Source organism: Ursus arctos, unplaced genomic scaffold (assembly GCF_023065955.2).
Source record: "Ursus arctos isolate Adak ecotype North America unplaced genomic scaffold, UrsArc2.0 scaffold_12, whole genome shotgun sequence".
In the NCBI taxonomy this organism is placed as follows: Eukaryota; Metazoa; Chordata; class Mammalia; order Carnivora; family Ursidae; genus Ursus; species Ursus arctos.
This window is the reverse complement of record NW_026622786.1, coordinates 51094798-51111116: the sequence shown is the minus strand read 5'-3', so window position 1 is coordinate 51111116 and position 16319 is coordinate 51094798. Positions and strand designations below refer to the sequence as shown.

Below are 16319 nucleotides of genomic sequence, written 5' to 3'. Positions count from 1 at the left end.
TAAGCCAGAGCTGAAAATATTAGTGATAATCACTTGAAGTACAGACAGGAAGCTGTATTGTCATAGGATTGAGGGTACTCTAGGAAACTATAATTCACAAGCTGATTAACCCTTTAAAAATATGCTGGAAATTCATTAAATGAGATATTGACGACATTTTCAGACCTGAGTTAAAGTCATGGGACACAGAGTTACAGTCAGTTCAGATACCAAAATGGTAGACCAGATAGGATGACGGCATTTATTTATTGTAAAGGAAATTTCATCCACTAAATCCTTTAACTGACATTGATGGTATGTAATAAAGTTAATAAAGTAATTAACAAATAATAATAAAATATTACATAATTCATATTTCTGACCACTAAATGCTGGAATAACCTGTGACTCATTCATCCAACCTCAGACACTCACCTTCAGTTGATATCTAATCTCACATCTTTACATATTATCTATAGACTGATGTCTCCCGGGTTTATAATTATAATTTATAATTTATAATCCCTCAAACTCTTCCCTGAGCTCCAGATTTATATATCCAACTGCTACATGTCTTCTGCAGTTAGGTGTATTATAGGCATCTCAAACTTAACACGTTCAAAACCAAATCCTTGCTTTTGTTTCCTTCCCAATCTGTTCCTCTTTGAGGCTTCTCCAACTCCATTTAACCAGAGGCTTAGGCCAAAAACTTGACAGTATCTTTGATTTCTCTTTCTCTCATTCTTCATTCCCAACTGTTGCCAGATCGCACTGGATCTTTCTTTGAAACACGTCCCAAATCCAACTACTTCTTTCCTTGTTACTTCTACCCCAGTCCAAGACAACTTCATCTCCCATCTGAGCTACTTCCATGTATCTCTTGCCTTCTATTGGCTCTCTTTGTTATCACTCATCCCCTACAGTCTATTCCCAGTACAACCATGGTGGCACCCATAAAATATAAATGTGATTAGCATGTCCCTCCAATTGTTTCCTACTAGACTCAAATAAAGTTCAAAATTCCCACTCCAAGACAGAAACTGCCTCCCCATTGCTCATGGTTCTAAGTAGAGGAACTTCCATTGAATGCCCCTCCAGGGCTCTCTCTGTGCACCCACCCCCTCACCTCCACATAAAAGCAGAGTGAATTTTCCAGCTCTTTGGTTTAAGGAGAAAGGAGCTTAAGCTCCCACTTAAGGACCTTGGTTTTTGCTCATCCCTCTGCCTGTAATATTCTTCCCCCCGCTACTGCCAAGGGTTACTTCCTTAAGTTATAAGAGAATTTTGTTAAGACTCTACTCAAATTTCCTTTTCTCTAGAAAGGTCTTTTCTGTCCCCTTCTCTATCTAAAATAGTAATCCCTATCAATCTTAATTCCTTTAATGTAATATATTTTTCTTCATAGTATTTATCACTAATGGATTTATATTATATATTCATTTGTTCATTTAGTTTAATATTTTCTCCTCACCTTATCCTAAAATGTAAATTGAGGGCAGAGTTTGTTTTGTTCACTGTTGTATACCCAGTACCTAGAACAGTGACTGGCACATGGCACATGTGTAATAAACATGTTGAACACACAAATTGTTCTGGGAAACTTTTGTTAAACTTTCTTATAATCTTAAAATTTCCAATGAGATTTTAGTATATTCTTTTTGGGTTTTTCAGTAGACAATCATTCATATAATAATTTATCTGTTCTTTTCAAAACATTTATATTTTTGTCTTATGTTCTTATTTAATATCATTGGCAAGCACTTCTAGGATAGTGCAGTATAGTGAGAATGGGCATCCTTCTGCTTCTAATTTAAGTGGGAATGTGTCAAGTGTTCCACCCTAAGGATGATGGTGGCTCTACAGTCTTGTTAAGGAGATCATTTTTTTAGCCTTATCTTACTAAGTCATTTTTCAAATACACTTGCAGAATATATAGAGGTGTTTGGATATGAATTTCCTTATGGTGAACTAAAGAGCGTAGGCTTTGGAGTTGGATCTTACCTTGCATTTGACTCTACGTGAACTTCTGCAGAATATTGATTTCCTCTGAATCTCAGTCCTTAATAGACTAAATGTGGGTAATATCTACCTTATAGGGTTAGTATAAGAATTACATAAAATAAAGTTTAGAAAGTGCTTAGCAAATGTTTGTAACATAGTGAGAGGTCAATGAGTAGTACTTTTTATTATTCCTGAAATTTACTCCACTTAGTCATAGTAGAGTAATATTGATTTAATATAGTGTTAGATTCTACTTTGTTAATACAGGAAGTTATTGAAAGGCACTTATTCGGTTGTTTTAGAGTGGGTGACCAGATGATTTTTTACCCACAGCTAAGTAAAAAGGAACAATAAATAGCTTGTATTCTACAAAGACCCACCAATATTTGGGTCTAGACATTCCCCTCTTCTCCCAAGTAGCAGAAAAATGTAGTGGGGTAGAGGGCCATATCAGAATTATGTCACTGACCTTATAGGGTCTGCTGTGGCTTTTCCTTCTCTTTTCAGTGTTGAAGGGAGCAGGGATGCTTGGGGTTTCCTAAGGAATCACTTATAAAGACTGACTCCTACAAAAGGTAAAGTCTGCCATCTCATTCCTCAGCTGCACACCTGTTAGCACACTTGCTGATTTGCCCTATGTCTGGCCATATAAAAACAAATTTGGAGGGTGAGGCAGGGAGGAGAAATGTGAGCACACTGCATCCCATTGTTTGGCACGGCAAGGAAGCTTGAAATTCTGAGGGAGAAAATGGACATTGAGGTTGTAACTAGGCTTGGGCCATTTTGCCGGTACCCCACGAAGATTGATGACTGCCAAGCTAGTGATCCTTCGCAAATGAGATTGTGACATATACTGGAGAGTGGAAGAGTTGAGGATGAATTGAAGAGGTGTGCCTGAAGGAGGCTCTCCTTGGTTAGGGAACTGGTCTGTCTGAAGAACTGTCACCTGGACCTCCTTAAAGTTAGGTTCTTTTTTGTCTTCTTCTTCTTGCAACTGTAAGGATTGCAATTTTTTGAGGGCAAGCACTATGTCAAATAAAGAAATTCTGAGGCTCCTCCTCCCTTGGGATAAACACCACCTCCCACACCACCACTAAATGCCTAACACAGTGCTTACTATATAAGCACACAGCAAAAGCTTTTTTTTTAATTGAGATATATTTGACCTATAACATTGTATTTATGTGTACAATATAATTATTTGATATATGTATATATTGTGAAATGATCACCACAATAAGTCTAGTTAATATCCATCACCATATATAGTTACAAGCTTTTCTTTCTTATGATAAGAACTTTAAAGAACTACTCCCTTAGCAACTTTCAAGTATGCAATGCAATATTGTTGACTGTAGTCATCATGCTGTACATTACATCTGCAGGACTTATTTATCTTATAAACCTGAAGTTTCTATCTTATGACCATCTTCACCCATTTCACCAGGAAGGCTCTTTTTGACTAGAGTTGGCTAGAAGATGACAAATGAGAAAGAAGATGGTAGGACTAGCTAGGTAAGTAAGAAGCATTGTCCTTTCCTTCTCCCTCCTCTCTTACTCCCATACAGGGGTGGAGGCAGGGGGGTGTGGTGCTGGTAAATATTTAATCACCTTTTCTCCAAGTGTAGTTCCAACACGAATGTTGATTGACATTTTCATTTACCTTAAAGAATAACATGAAAGTGAAACGACAAAGACATATGTTGGAACTTCACCCATTCATCAATGACATAAGCTACTTTTTTGCTGAGCCAGATAATAATTTTTGACTACTAGACTATATCCTCAATTTTGTGTGTTATTCAGAGTAATAATGGTTACAGGCAAGACAAATTTTAAGTTTAATCTTCATTAACATTTTCTCCCCCACTTTCTTAAGTCTAGACAAATAACAAATCGAGCCCCCTGTTTGTAGTGTTTGCCAATTTCTGTGGTGTAAATACACCCATGGTTGATTTCAAGCTACTGCTGGACATCACTGAATGAGGAATTGAAAAGAAATGTGTAGTAACATGATATTATATAATAGTTCCACCATATGGATACAATAGATGTAAATGATTTCAACCACAGATAATAGTAAAATGTAGTAAAATAATTTGAAAGGGATGAGTTTTTTATTGTCTTTGTTTTTGTTGTCATTGAATTTTTAGCTTACATAGTTTAATTTTTAAAAATAACTTAACCATCTCATAAAATTCCTGAAAATTCAACAGTCAGTTCTAACAAATTGGTAGGAGCTGGCTCTAGCACAACACCTGTCTCATACCAGAAGCAAAAAAAGATTAGAAGAAGGAAGAAGGGGAGGTGTTCTAGGAAGACTACACCTACCTCCCACTCACTGGCCATACTCCTTTGCCACTTCAGCTCCTGTAGTGTTAGTAGACTGGCTAGACAGGAGAAGGGAAAGCCTCAATTGGTATGTGGGATCAAAATACTAAATTGGATAGGCTTTTAATAACCAAAAGTGATCAGAGTGAAATTGGAGAAATATAAAACTGTTTTATGTTATGTGTTCCTGAGTCAAGAACAGGCAAATGAAACAATTAAGCTAATGTTTTATTTTAGGTTTAAAAGGAATCTGTATTTGGGAGACTCAGCAATGGTTTTATGTTCTTGTGGTCAGGCTTGTGGATCAAAGACATCTGTTTAAAAAGAACTGAAACTGGAGTGCCTGGGTGGCTCAGCCATTAAGTGTCTGCCTTCAGCTCAGGTCATGATCCCAGGGTCCTGGGATCGAGCCCGGCATTGGGCTCCCCAATCGGCAGGAAGCCTGCTTCTCCCTCTCACACTCCCCTTGCTTGTGTTCCCTCTAAAAAAAAGAAAAAAAAAAAAGAACTGAAACTATTCCATCTTTGTCTATGATCAGAAACCATTTAAATAGTTCTTTGAAACCTTGAAGAAACTGACCTCTGACACAGCTTCAAGGTGGTGCTTTTGTAAAAGACAGTTACTTGACTACTTTCTCAAAATTTTCTACAGTTATTTATGTTTTCATTTTCTGGTTGAGACTACTTTCCCCATTTATACTTTTCCAGAAGATTATTCATTATTACACACACCCATGTTTCAAAGCAGCATAGTTATACTAATACTCATTATAATTATTTAATTTCTTCTATATTCACAGTTGTAGCTCCTTCCTCATTACTGATATTGTGCCTTTATTTTGCCTATTTTTTCTCTTCAATTTCTCAAATTATGGTCATTTTAACATTCTTCTGGGAGGTGTTAGACATGCTAATTTTGTAAAATGCTTTTAAAGGTTCAGTATGCTTATGAGAGGAAAGTCAAAACTTGGTGGAAGTACTAGGAAATGATGGTTTTTTTATTTTTATTTTTTGTCTTTCAGTAAATGCATACTTAACATGATTTATAAGAAATAAATTGAGCCTAATGCTAGATATTTGGTTTATAAGATTAATTATACATGAACTCTGTCCTCAAGTGATCATGACTTTCTTTTCTAGTTTACATAGTCCCTTGTCGTATTGTTTTATTTCTTTTTAAAAACATTGTTACATGGATTAATTTTTTTGTGAATTTAGTTGAGGAATAGCCTAAATTATAAATCCTGCTACCTAGAAACAGATAGACTTATGGTGTAGACAAAATGGGTATATACACAGAGTCCTTCTAAGTTCACAGGGACCTGGATAAGGGTGCTCTCTTTCTCACTGAAAAATGAGCCCAAACTATTTTTACCACTCAGTTTGGAACAGGGGGGAGGGTTGTCACAGTTTTTGTCATTCTACTTCCAAGCTTCTTTCCTAAAAGTAGGTGCTGAAAGGTCTAAGATTTGACCCTACTTACAAGCTAACGAGTTAGCCTACTATAGTTTCATCTATGCTTGTGAAGAAGTAGACTCCTGGGTCAGAGACAAAAGTCTAATTGTTGCTCACACTGATAGGAATAGCAATAATACAGTGAGTTATGTTACAAGAGTGGAACCCTGAACGTATGGAACCCAAATTTTTTATAATGGACAGTAATGTCTGCTCTTGCTCAGAGGAAAGCACTATCTCTTTCAAGGCTGTTTGTTTTACAAAAATCCTTGAGAAGGAAGGAACAAAGGCAACCAGTGCCTCTGCTCACAAGATGTACAGAAATACAAGAGATCCATGGAGAATTTTTTCCAACAGCCGAGAAGGAATGGGAGGCTAGGAACCTAGGAATAAAAATTGAGTTCCTAGCACTAGGTTCTCATACAATATGAAGAATGAAGCTTGGATTATAAATTTGGTGGGTTAATTCACTGTCATAAAATCATAACTGTTTTCTATAAATTGTATTGGTTTTGAGCTACTTATATATATATTTTTAAAAATTTTTAATTTTTTAAATTTTTTAATTCATCCCCCTACACCTCTCCCTTTTTTGATGTTATATTTAGGAAAATTCCCTGTGAAATTATATCCTGTTTTAGTTGAGTTAAAGGGAATAGAGCTAAGGGCCTTGATTTTGCACTTCAAAAAAGTGCATTTTTTCCTAATATTTTTCTATTTCCTTACCATGTTTCTTACTTTCCTGATTTATGTATTAAGTATATATTTACAGGTCAAATATCCTGATTGTGCCTCTCTACTTAACCTTCTAGATTACCAATCCAGTTTTCATCTGTATTTTATTTTCATTCCTACTCAATTTTTGATTTAGAAATACATATATATTTTTAAGATTTATTTATTTGAGAGAGAGAACAGAGGGAGGGGCAAAGGGAGAGGAAGAGAGAATCCTAAGTAGACTGTGCTGAGCACAGAGCCTGACACGGGGCTTGATCTCACAACCTTGAGATCACAACCTGAGCCAAAATCAAGTGTTGGATGTTTAACTGACTGAGCCACCCAGGAGCCCCCCAAAATATTTTTTAAATCCCTTTTAACTTTAGAAATATTTTTAAATTCCTTCATTTATTTTTAAATCCCTGATTATATGTGTCCTTAAGATACATATTTTCTTAAGTTCTCTTCTGTTTCTTCCATAATCTGCCTTATTAGGAGTCACCTGTTCTGATTATTTTTGTCTCCCTCCTTCATATGAGTGACCTGTGATTTCTCTTGACTTCTCATTTCAGTGAATGTGGGTTCCTTCAACACCTATTAAGGTCAGGCTATTTGAAACTCAGGTAATATCAGTCAGGGAGAGATAAGATTCTTTTGCCATGTATCAGCTGCAAACAAGCTGTTATTAGAGGGTAACAGAGGGAGTGACAAATGAAGAGGCCTCTAGAATTGTTTCTCAAATTTCTAGCTGTATATTAGAATCATCTAGGGTACATTGATACCCAGACTTTTCCCTGGTAGTTAAATCATGATCTCTGGGCAGGGCTCAGCATATTTTCCAAAAGCTCTCAAGTGGGCAGTCACTATTGAGAAGCCCTGTTCTAGAATATCATGTTTCTCCAGGTATAAGCAATAACAGGAGTCCTCTTCCAGCTAAACAGAAGAGGAATGTTCAGCCCAGTAGTGACACTCTGCCCACAGAGAGCTAGAGTTGAGGCTGTTACCTTCCCAGAATCCTCGTGGGGCCTTGAAAGAGCCTATGCCCACATAACCGAGAAATGGTGTGGGCAGTGGCAAGCAAGGCATGAATCTCTGTTTCCACTCACATAAAAGTCTCTCTCTCTGTTCCCTATCTTTCCAGCTCCCACCTCACCCTACCCTACTTACCTGCAAGTCCTACTTTACATAAGATTCTAGAAATCATTGCCATATGTAAACATGACTTCTGTATCTCATTATTTTTAATGACTGGAATATATGACTGTATATTTCAAAAATAGAGCTTATATTTGTATTAGCTGGGTTTTGTTTTTGTTTTTTTAAGTGCCTACTGTATGTTGGAGAATTTTTAACTCTTTCAATATTTTAATCCATTTAACTCACACAACAACCCTATGGACTACATACTATTATTATCCACAGGATAACGATGAGGAGATGAAGAGACTGAGGCTCAAAGAGAGACTGAGGCACAAAGAGTTATATAACTTGTCCAAAGTCACAACTAGTAGGAAATAAAGCTAAGTACAAACCTGGCAACTGGCCTATAAACCTCATTCTCTTCATCTCTATGCCAGGCTAGTATCACACAGAGAATTAAACTAAAGGAACAAGGAATTTGGCCAATTAAATTTCACTATAGGCTGCAACTGAATGCTCTATTCATGTTTAATTATCTTTTTTTATATGGAATTATCTTTTTTATACATTATATTTTAATTATCTTTTTTTATATCTATTGTCATAAAACTATTTCTAAAAGGAATATTCTTTTGACAGGTCTCAGTGTAGATTTAGTTTTAAGAAAATAATTCTTCTAATGAGAAGCCCCTATTAATCTATTAATCCAAAGAAAAAATATTATTTTTTGTTGTAACCTCAGTAGTCTTGTAATTTTCAGTGACAATTTAAATACTCTTAATCTGCCTTTTTGCCCCTAACTTGTTTTCTATTTCTTACCACTTTATAAGTGGTAAATTTGCCATTTTTAGCTGATAATCCAGTACTAAATGCTTAGGTAATGGAGAAATCACTTTGTCTCTCCTTTAAAAATTCCTATTTCAGGTTATTTTTAATTTTTTAATTTTTTTAATTTTTTAAAATTTAAATTCAATAAATTAGCATATAACATATTATTTGTTTCAGGGGTCCAGGTCCAGGTAATTTTTTAAAGGGATTTTTGCTAAAATGAGTATGACTCTTTTGTAAAACATCCAATTATGAGAAGTTGCAGAGAAGAGTAGGTTTGGTGTTTATTGAGAAATCTTATAGACTGTATACAGATTAATCAAAAGGTATTTTAAATATTTTATCAATTCCCATTTATCCAAGAAAAAAATGCAGAAATCCTGAACTAGTAGTAACATGGAAAACATGTCTCTGGGAGTAAGTGAGAAAGAAGCCCTAAGAATTTGAATGGCTCTCAATCTCAGCTTTATGTAAGAATCATCTGGGGAATTTTAAGAATAGTAATGCCTGGGGGCACCTGGGTGGCTCAGTCGTTAAGTGTCTGCCTTTGGCTCAGGGCGTGATCCCACGAGCCATGATCCCATGTCCCTGGGATTGAGCCCCGCTTTGGGCTCCCTGCTCCACTGGGAGCCTGCTTCTTCTTCTCCACCCCCCCCCCCCCCGCTTCTGTTCCCTCTCTCACTGGCTGTCTCTCTCTCTGTCAAATAAATAAATAAATAAAACCTTAAAAAGAATAGTAATGCCTGGGCATCACTCCAAACTAATTAAAGTAGAATCCAATTATTTTAAAGTTCGCCAGGTAATACTAATGTGCAGATGGGTTTAAAACTACTACTCTGACAGCAAAGCTCAGCTACAAATAAACCTGTGCAGATTTCACCAATTAGGTGACCACAACACCAGATTGAGAGTTGCTACAATATTCAGCAAATCATGGAAAAAAACCAAATGAACAGATGTTGGTGCTGGGTGGCAAGATTAGAGTAGCACATAAGCTAGAGCAGAGACTCAAAGGATGGTTCCCGGACAAGCAGCACCAGCACTACCCTGAGACCTACTAGATGTGCAAATGATCAGGCCCCAGCCGGACCTACCGAAACAAAAACTCTGCAGGTGCAGCCCAGCAATCCGTGTTTTAAGGAGCCGTCCATGTTTGAGACCCACTGGGCGAGAGCAGTGCGTCTCTATCGTTAGTGTTCACAGGAATCACCTAGAGGATCTTGTTAATTGCAGCTTCTGTCTGGGAGGCGGTCAGACATTCTGCATTTCCAAAAAGTTCTGGGGTGATAGGATGCTGCTGGATGGAAGACTACACTTTGAATAGCAAAGGGGCTAGAGGTCAAAAATGAAAGAAGCCTGCAGTGACCAGAAAGTCACTGGTCCAGGTGGGGGCAGTTATGACATAAAGTTTAGGTTAAGCTGAAAGCTGTGTGAATTAGATCTGACATCTTGGCTCAGTGTAGGAGCAAGGTTTGCAAGCACTGGTGGAAACTGGTATCCTAAATATAATTACCATAACTTATAAGACATCTCAAGGGATGGAGGAACAGAATCTGTCCAATATAACCAATGAAACCAGGATATCATTGTTGATATGAGGACAGAAACTTTCTGCCTCGTGCTCTGTTATTTAAGCAATCATTTTGTTACAGCTAAAGAGGACTCACTGCAAGAATGGGTTGCTTCCTGGAAGAAGAATGCCCCCCTCCAGAATACCCCACAGACATCTAAAACTTCATATATCCAAAATAAAACTCAGCTCTTCTCACTCTAATCCTCATATCCACCCCAATCTGCTTTGTATCATATGCTCTCCTCCTAAGTACAAACTGTCATTATGTACCTAGTTACCAAGCCCGAAAGATGCAAGTCATTCTACATTCAGAACAGGGTGGTGGTGATACAGAGCACAGGCTCTGAAATCGGACTGCTAGAATTTAAATCCAGCTTGGACCACTTACCTGTTGTGATCTTGGGCAAGTTATTTAACCTCACTGAGACAGACTTTTCATCTCTAAAACTGCACTGAACACACTGAATGGTTACACAGAATAAATGAGGTAAGAACAGTGTCCTCTCCCCCCCCCAACAAGGTACGATTGAAGTTCTGTTGATTCTGTATCTTATTATTTCTTTTGTCTGGGCTCTCCTCTACATTTCTGATGCCTAGAAAAATTATATAGCATAATGCACATATAGAATGCCAGTGAAAAACCAAGTATGATATACTCAGGCTACCCCTTGTAAGTACATAGAGAAACTGACTTGATTTTCTAGGTGGACTTGTTTTGGCAGTCTGTTGGTCTAAAGTTTGAAATAAATCCTGACATTAATTTGGGGCAATGTAATAGAATTCAAGACATGTCTTTCTTTAAAAATTCAAAATTGTAATTAGTACCTAATTATCATCTGTAATAGTAAAATATTTTAATAAATATTTTATAAACGAAGAATATTCAGAATGCTGATCGAGTATGTTGTAACTCATAAACACTATGAAACATACCTGTGTTTGACAAAGTTCACATTTAATACAGATTACATAATCTAAAACAAATCTACAGTAGTGCTTTAAAACTCTAAAATGAAAGTCTGAGGTAGTTAGGATGGTTACCTTTTTGTTTTTTTAATACTGTATGATTTGTCTTCTGTGATCCTGGGTACTTTCTTAGATATGGATGGAACAATATCCTCTTCAAATTGTAACTGAAAGTCAAACGTCAGGGGTGTAACTGAAGTCTTTTTCTTTCCTTGACTCTGAAGCCTGTTTTTCTGCAGGAAAGCCAAAGTACAACATTGTGACAAAATGAGCACTTTTCATAAAGGGAAAATCCTGTGTGGAAAGGAATGAAATTAGCCTCACTTTATGAACACACACAGAATTTATGTGCCAGTCAATAATGGAGAAATTTTACAGATTGAAAACTAAGGGCCTTGTATACCAACATTTTTTATGTGTGACCTGAGCTGCTCTTTTCTCATCCATGAAATGAGGGGACTTCGGACTAGATGATCATGAAGGCTCCCTCCTAATTCTGAAATTTAGAATTTAAGAACGACCTATAAACTAAGCAAAGACAATCCTCATACATAGGGTTATTGGAAGGAGAGCAACATGGTCTCCAGCCTGCTGCTCTTGCTGTCCCCACGAACGTGGTGAATCACTCCAACACTTGTCTAGTTGCGTGAGCCAGAAATAGAGTTAAGAAAGCAATCAAAAGATTTTGTTCAAATATTTATATAGATGGACCAAAGAGAGAAAAGGATATAGCTAACGAGTTAGTTAAGGAGCCAAAAGTCTTTTCTAAAAACTCTCTCAGGACTGCACAGAGGAATAAAGTGGTGAAAAATCTGAAAGCAAGTCAAAGGATAGGAACTTCTGCTTCTGCCAATGAAGGATTAAGCACTACAGGAATTGCTCTCCTGCTGTAAGTAACTAGAAAACCAGACAAAACATATGAAAACAACTGTAATCAGGCATTAGAAAACAGGCAGGGGCCGGGCAACCATAATCCTCAAGAAAAGGGAAACAAATGAGGTAAATGCCACAATAGCTCAGCTTACTTACTGGAGGCAGTTTCCACACTGAGATGCAGGGAGGGGAACTCACATCAAACCTTGGGCCTTAACCTTGTTGAATTTAAGAGACAGAAATTTCACGAACAATTACATTCTTTGGCGTTCACCCCAGAGAAATGAAAACTTATGTTCACACAAAAACCTCTACACAAGTATTCAAAGTAGCTCTCTTTAATCTTTTTTTTTTAAAGCAGCTTTATTTTTAAATGCAAAATACTGAAAACAACCCAGATGTCCTTCAATGGGTGAGTGGTTGAAACTCTGTACATCCATATAATGGCATACTACTCAGCAATAAAATTTATATATTATTTACAATAATAAATCTATTGATTCATGCAAAAACTTAGACGGGCCTCAAGGGCATTATGTTTAGTGAAAAGTCCATCTTAAAATTTCACATACTGAATGATTCCATTTATATAACATCCTCAAAATTACTGTTATAGAGATAGAGAACAGATCAGTCATTGCCAGGGATAGATGGGGAATGGGGTGGGGTATAGATACAAATACAGAGAAGTAACATGAGGGAGTTCTTTTATAGTGATGGGAATGTGCTGATTCCCTTGATTGTGGTATTGTGATAGTGATCACACAAATCTATTATGGGATAAAATCAATAAAACTATACACACAAATGAATGCAGGTTAAAAATGGTGAGAACTAAATAAAATCTGTAGCCTGATTAACAGCAATATACCAACGTTAACATGAGTTGGGACGCATTCCAGTTTTGATAGCATACACAACCCATATAAGATGTCACTACTGGGGGCAACTGGGTGAAAGGAACATGGAACTCTCTATAGTACTTCTGAAACTTGCTATGAGTTGATAATTATTTCAAAATAAAAAGTTGAAAGAAATAAAGAAGCAATTACCAAAGTGATTTATATATTGTTATCTCATCATTAGGTCATTAAAAAAGAAAAGAGAGACAATTTACCTTCATAAATGTATGTGTGTGTATGTGTAACTGCATTTTTAGGAGTATATGTAAAGATAAATGGATTTATACATACATATATAATATTTGTATATCTTTATAAGAGCACAAAAGAAAATGTGGATGGGTAAACCCAAACTGCTAAGTGTTGTTTGCCTCAAGAAGAAACGGTTGAAGAGGCCAAAGACAATTCTTCTTTATGTAATTTTCTCTAATTTTTTAAAAGATTTTATTTATTTATTTGACAGAGAGAGAGAGCGAGAGAGCATGTACACAAGCAGGGATAGAGGGAGAGGGATAAGCAGGCTTCCCATTGAGCAGGGAGCCCTATGCAGGGCTCGATGCCAGGACCCTAGGATCATGACCTGAACCGAAGGCAGACGCTTAACCAACCAAGCCATTCAGGCGCCCCTCTTTAAGTATAATTTTTACATATATCTGTATATTGCTTATTTCTAAAAGTAGGTTTTAATTTTATACTTTAAGAAATAAGAAAAGTTTTAAATTTTGATTATATATACTTTCAGAAGAGTTTTCAGAGAATGCTCTGTCAGTAACACATAAAGTAGGCATAGTAACACAAAATGAGAAAATGCGTTGAAATGCTTTGCACAAAGGAAGCTCTTATTAAAAGGCAAGAATTATTATGACTAATCATATATAAAAGGGAATTTCAGGAAAACTCAATAGATTTATCTCTGATTATATTTTCTAGGGTACGTTTCATTTTAAACAAAAAATTAAAAAGGAATGAACTCTGGGGTGCTTAAGTCCAATATGGTTGCTTTAGTAAGTTACTCCTGGTTTGCTATTTCAAGATTTGGGTAACGATAACAGAATGAATTTATTGTTTTTTCTAATATTTCTCTACTTTATTTTCTGAATAAAAGGAGACAATTATGGGGGAAAAAGAAAATCAAGTTATTATTCAAGTGACAAAATTTTCATTTTCAGATTCACAAATATGTTCGGTCACTTCAGAGTTCCTCTCTGTGCTGTTTTCCTTGATTTCTTGGACTCTATGTTCTTTATGCCTTTGTTTTATTTTTTTGAAAATTTTTGTGTAACGAAATTAAATTGCTCATATGTGTCAAGAATCTGGTTTTTTAAAACTATTCTTTTTCAAAAAGATTTATTTATTTATTTTAGAGAAAGAGAGAGCTCGTAAGGTTGGGAGGGGCAGGCGCAGAGGTGAAGCACACTCCTGCTGAGCAGGGAGCCAGATGCAGGGCTCCCTCCAGGACCAGGGAGTCATGACCTGAGCTGAAACCAAGAGTCTGACATTCAATCAACTGAGCCACCCAGATGGCCCAAAAACTATATTCTTTATTAATATTTTATATTGAATTTTATAAAAGTCTCACCTTTTTTACTTTAATTTTTATGAATTTTATTTATTTATTTATTTTTAAGATTTTATTCATTTATTTGACAGAGAGAGAGGCAGCAAGAGAGGGAACACAGGCAGGGGGAGTGGGAGAGGGAAAAGCAGGCTTCCCGCCAAGCAAGGAGCCCGATGAGGGGCTCGATCCCAGAACACTGGGATCATGTCCTGAGCCGAAGGCAGACACTTAACAACTGGCCACCCAGGCGCCCCTATGAACTTTATTTTTAATTTGGTAACTATACCAAATATTTTCTTCCTTTTAATAAACTAGTTAAATAGCTTTTTATGTATTTAAAATATTAGTGAGAACTACAGTAGTCACATTTACTATTTGACTGCCTATTTGATTTTTTTATCTTAATCACCTTATATACATTATAACCTAATGTAATATGGCAACTATCCAATAGCCAAAATATAGAAAGAGCCCAAATGTTCATCGACTGATGAATGGAGATATATATATATAGAGAGAGAGAGAGAGAGAGAGAGAGAGAGAAAGAGAGAGACATATACACACAAAAGAATATTACTTGGCCATCAAAAAGAATGAAATCTTGCCATTTGCAGTGATGTGAATGGAGTTAGAGTGAATATTATGCTAAGCAAAATAAGTCAGTCAGAGAAAGACAAATACCATACAATTTCACTCATATGTGGAATTTAAGAAACAAAACAGATGAACATAGGGGAAGGGAAGGAAAAATAAAATAAGAGGAAAACAGAGAGGGAGGCAAACAATAAGAGACTCTTAATTTTAGGGAACAAACTGAGGGTTGCTGGAGGGGAGGTGGTTGGGGGATGGGGCAACTGGTGATGGGCATTAAGGAGGGCACTTGTGGTAATGAGCACTGGGTGTTATATGCAACTGATGAATCACTGAACTGTACCCTGAAACTAGTAATACACTATATGTTAACTAACCTGAATTTAAATAAAATCTTGAAAGAAAAAAAATATATAGCAGCTATCCAGAAGTTACCTTGTATATCTAATTAATTCTTTATAATATATACTTACAAAGACTAATTTTTGAACTAATATATTTGCTTTTTACAAATTAGTTTATATCTCCATAATGCATCATTAACTAAAAAGTAAAGATAATCATTTACATTTGAAATGATAACATTTTAATGGTAAAATTCAATTTTAGCTTTCATTTACAAACCTTTGCTCTTCTGGCCAAAAGTATCTTTGCTTGCTCATCCAGAATATCTAACTTCTCTAATATTTTTTCTGCCATTTTCAGTCAGTAAGTTCCTATTCAAAAAGGAGAAAAGAGAAGAACTCTCCAAAACAATTAAAATTTAAACATGTAATTTGATTATTTAGGCATAAGAGACCCACATTTACATAAATGTTCGGGGTACAAAAGAGAACTGTATAGATCATGGAATAAATCATGGGATTATAGAGGTATCCAAGGTTTTTTTTAGACAGAAGTCACATGATCAGAACTTCCAGATATGTGTGGACCTTAGGAATGTTTAAATGTATGATATGACTCATATTTGAAGCAAGAGCATGTGGCTTGATTTATATCTATTTTCTTTTTGTTGTGATATAATTTTAATGAAAGTATGTGAAGAGTTCACATTTGTATAATTAATTGCATTCAAATTAAATTGGTCAATGATCCAAGACTGTTAATACAGCACTTAGAAAGTAATCAGTCATACAGCGGGAGCAGCTGCCAAGATGATTGAGTCCTATTGTCCTAATACCTCAAATTCTTTACTCAATTAATACTGTTGAAAATTACATCTGGGGTCAGGCAGTCCATATTAGACTTGGGGGCCTGAATGTTAGACATCAGGACACAAAGCACCTTTTCAATGCATTACAAATAGCTAGGAGCAGAGCAGAGGCAAAAACCAGAATGTTAACCCAAAGCTCCCTCTAGATTTTTGCTCAGTGAATTGAATGTGCTCCAGTGGCATTTAAATGTAA

The 16319-nt window shown here is 36.2% G+C and overlaps 1 protein-coding gene across 1 annotated transcript in view; it reads right to left on the bottom strand.

The window, feature by feature from the left end:
- The window catches only part of CUNH1orf141 (chromosome unknown C1orf141 homolog), a 34854-nt gene extending 19242 nt beyond the window's left edge, over positions 1 to 15612 (bottom strand). Inside the window, exons 1-2 of the mRNA XM_026497460.4 lie at positions 15538 to 15612; positions 11065 to 11222 (exon numbers count right to left, since the gene is read on the bottom strand). Of these exons, the coding sequence (XP_026353245.1) occupies positions 11065 to 11222; positions 15538 to 15612 (233 nt within the window). The remainder of the gene's footprint in view (positions 1 to 11064; positions 11223 to 15537) is intronic.
- Between the last annotated feature and the right edge of the window lie 707 nt (positions 15613 to 16319).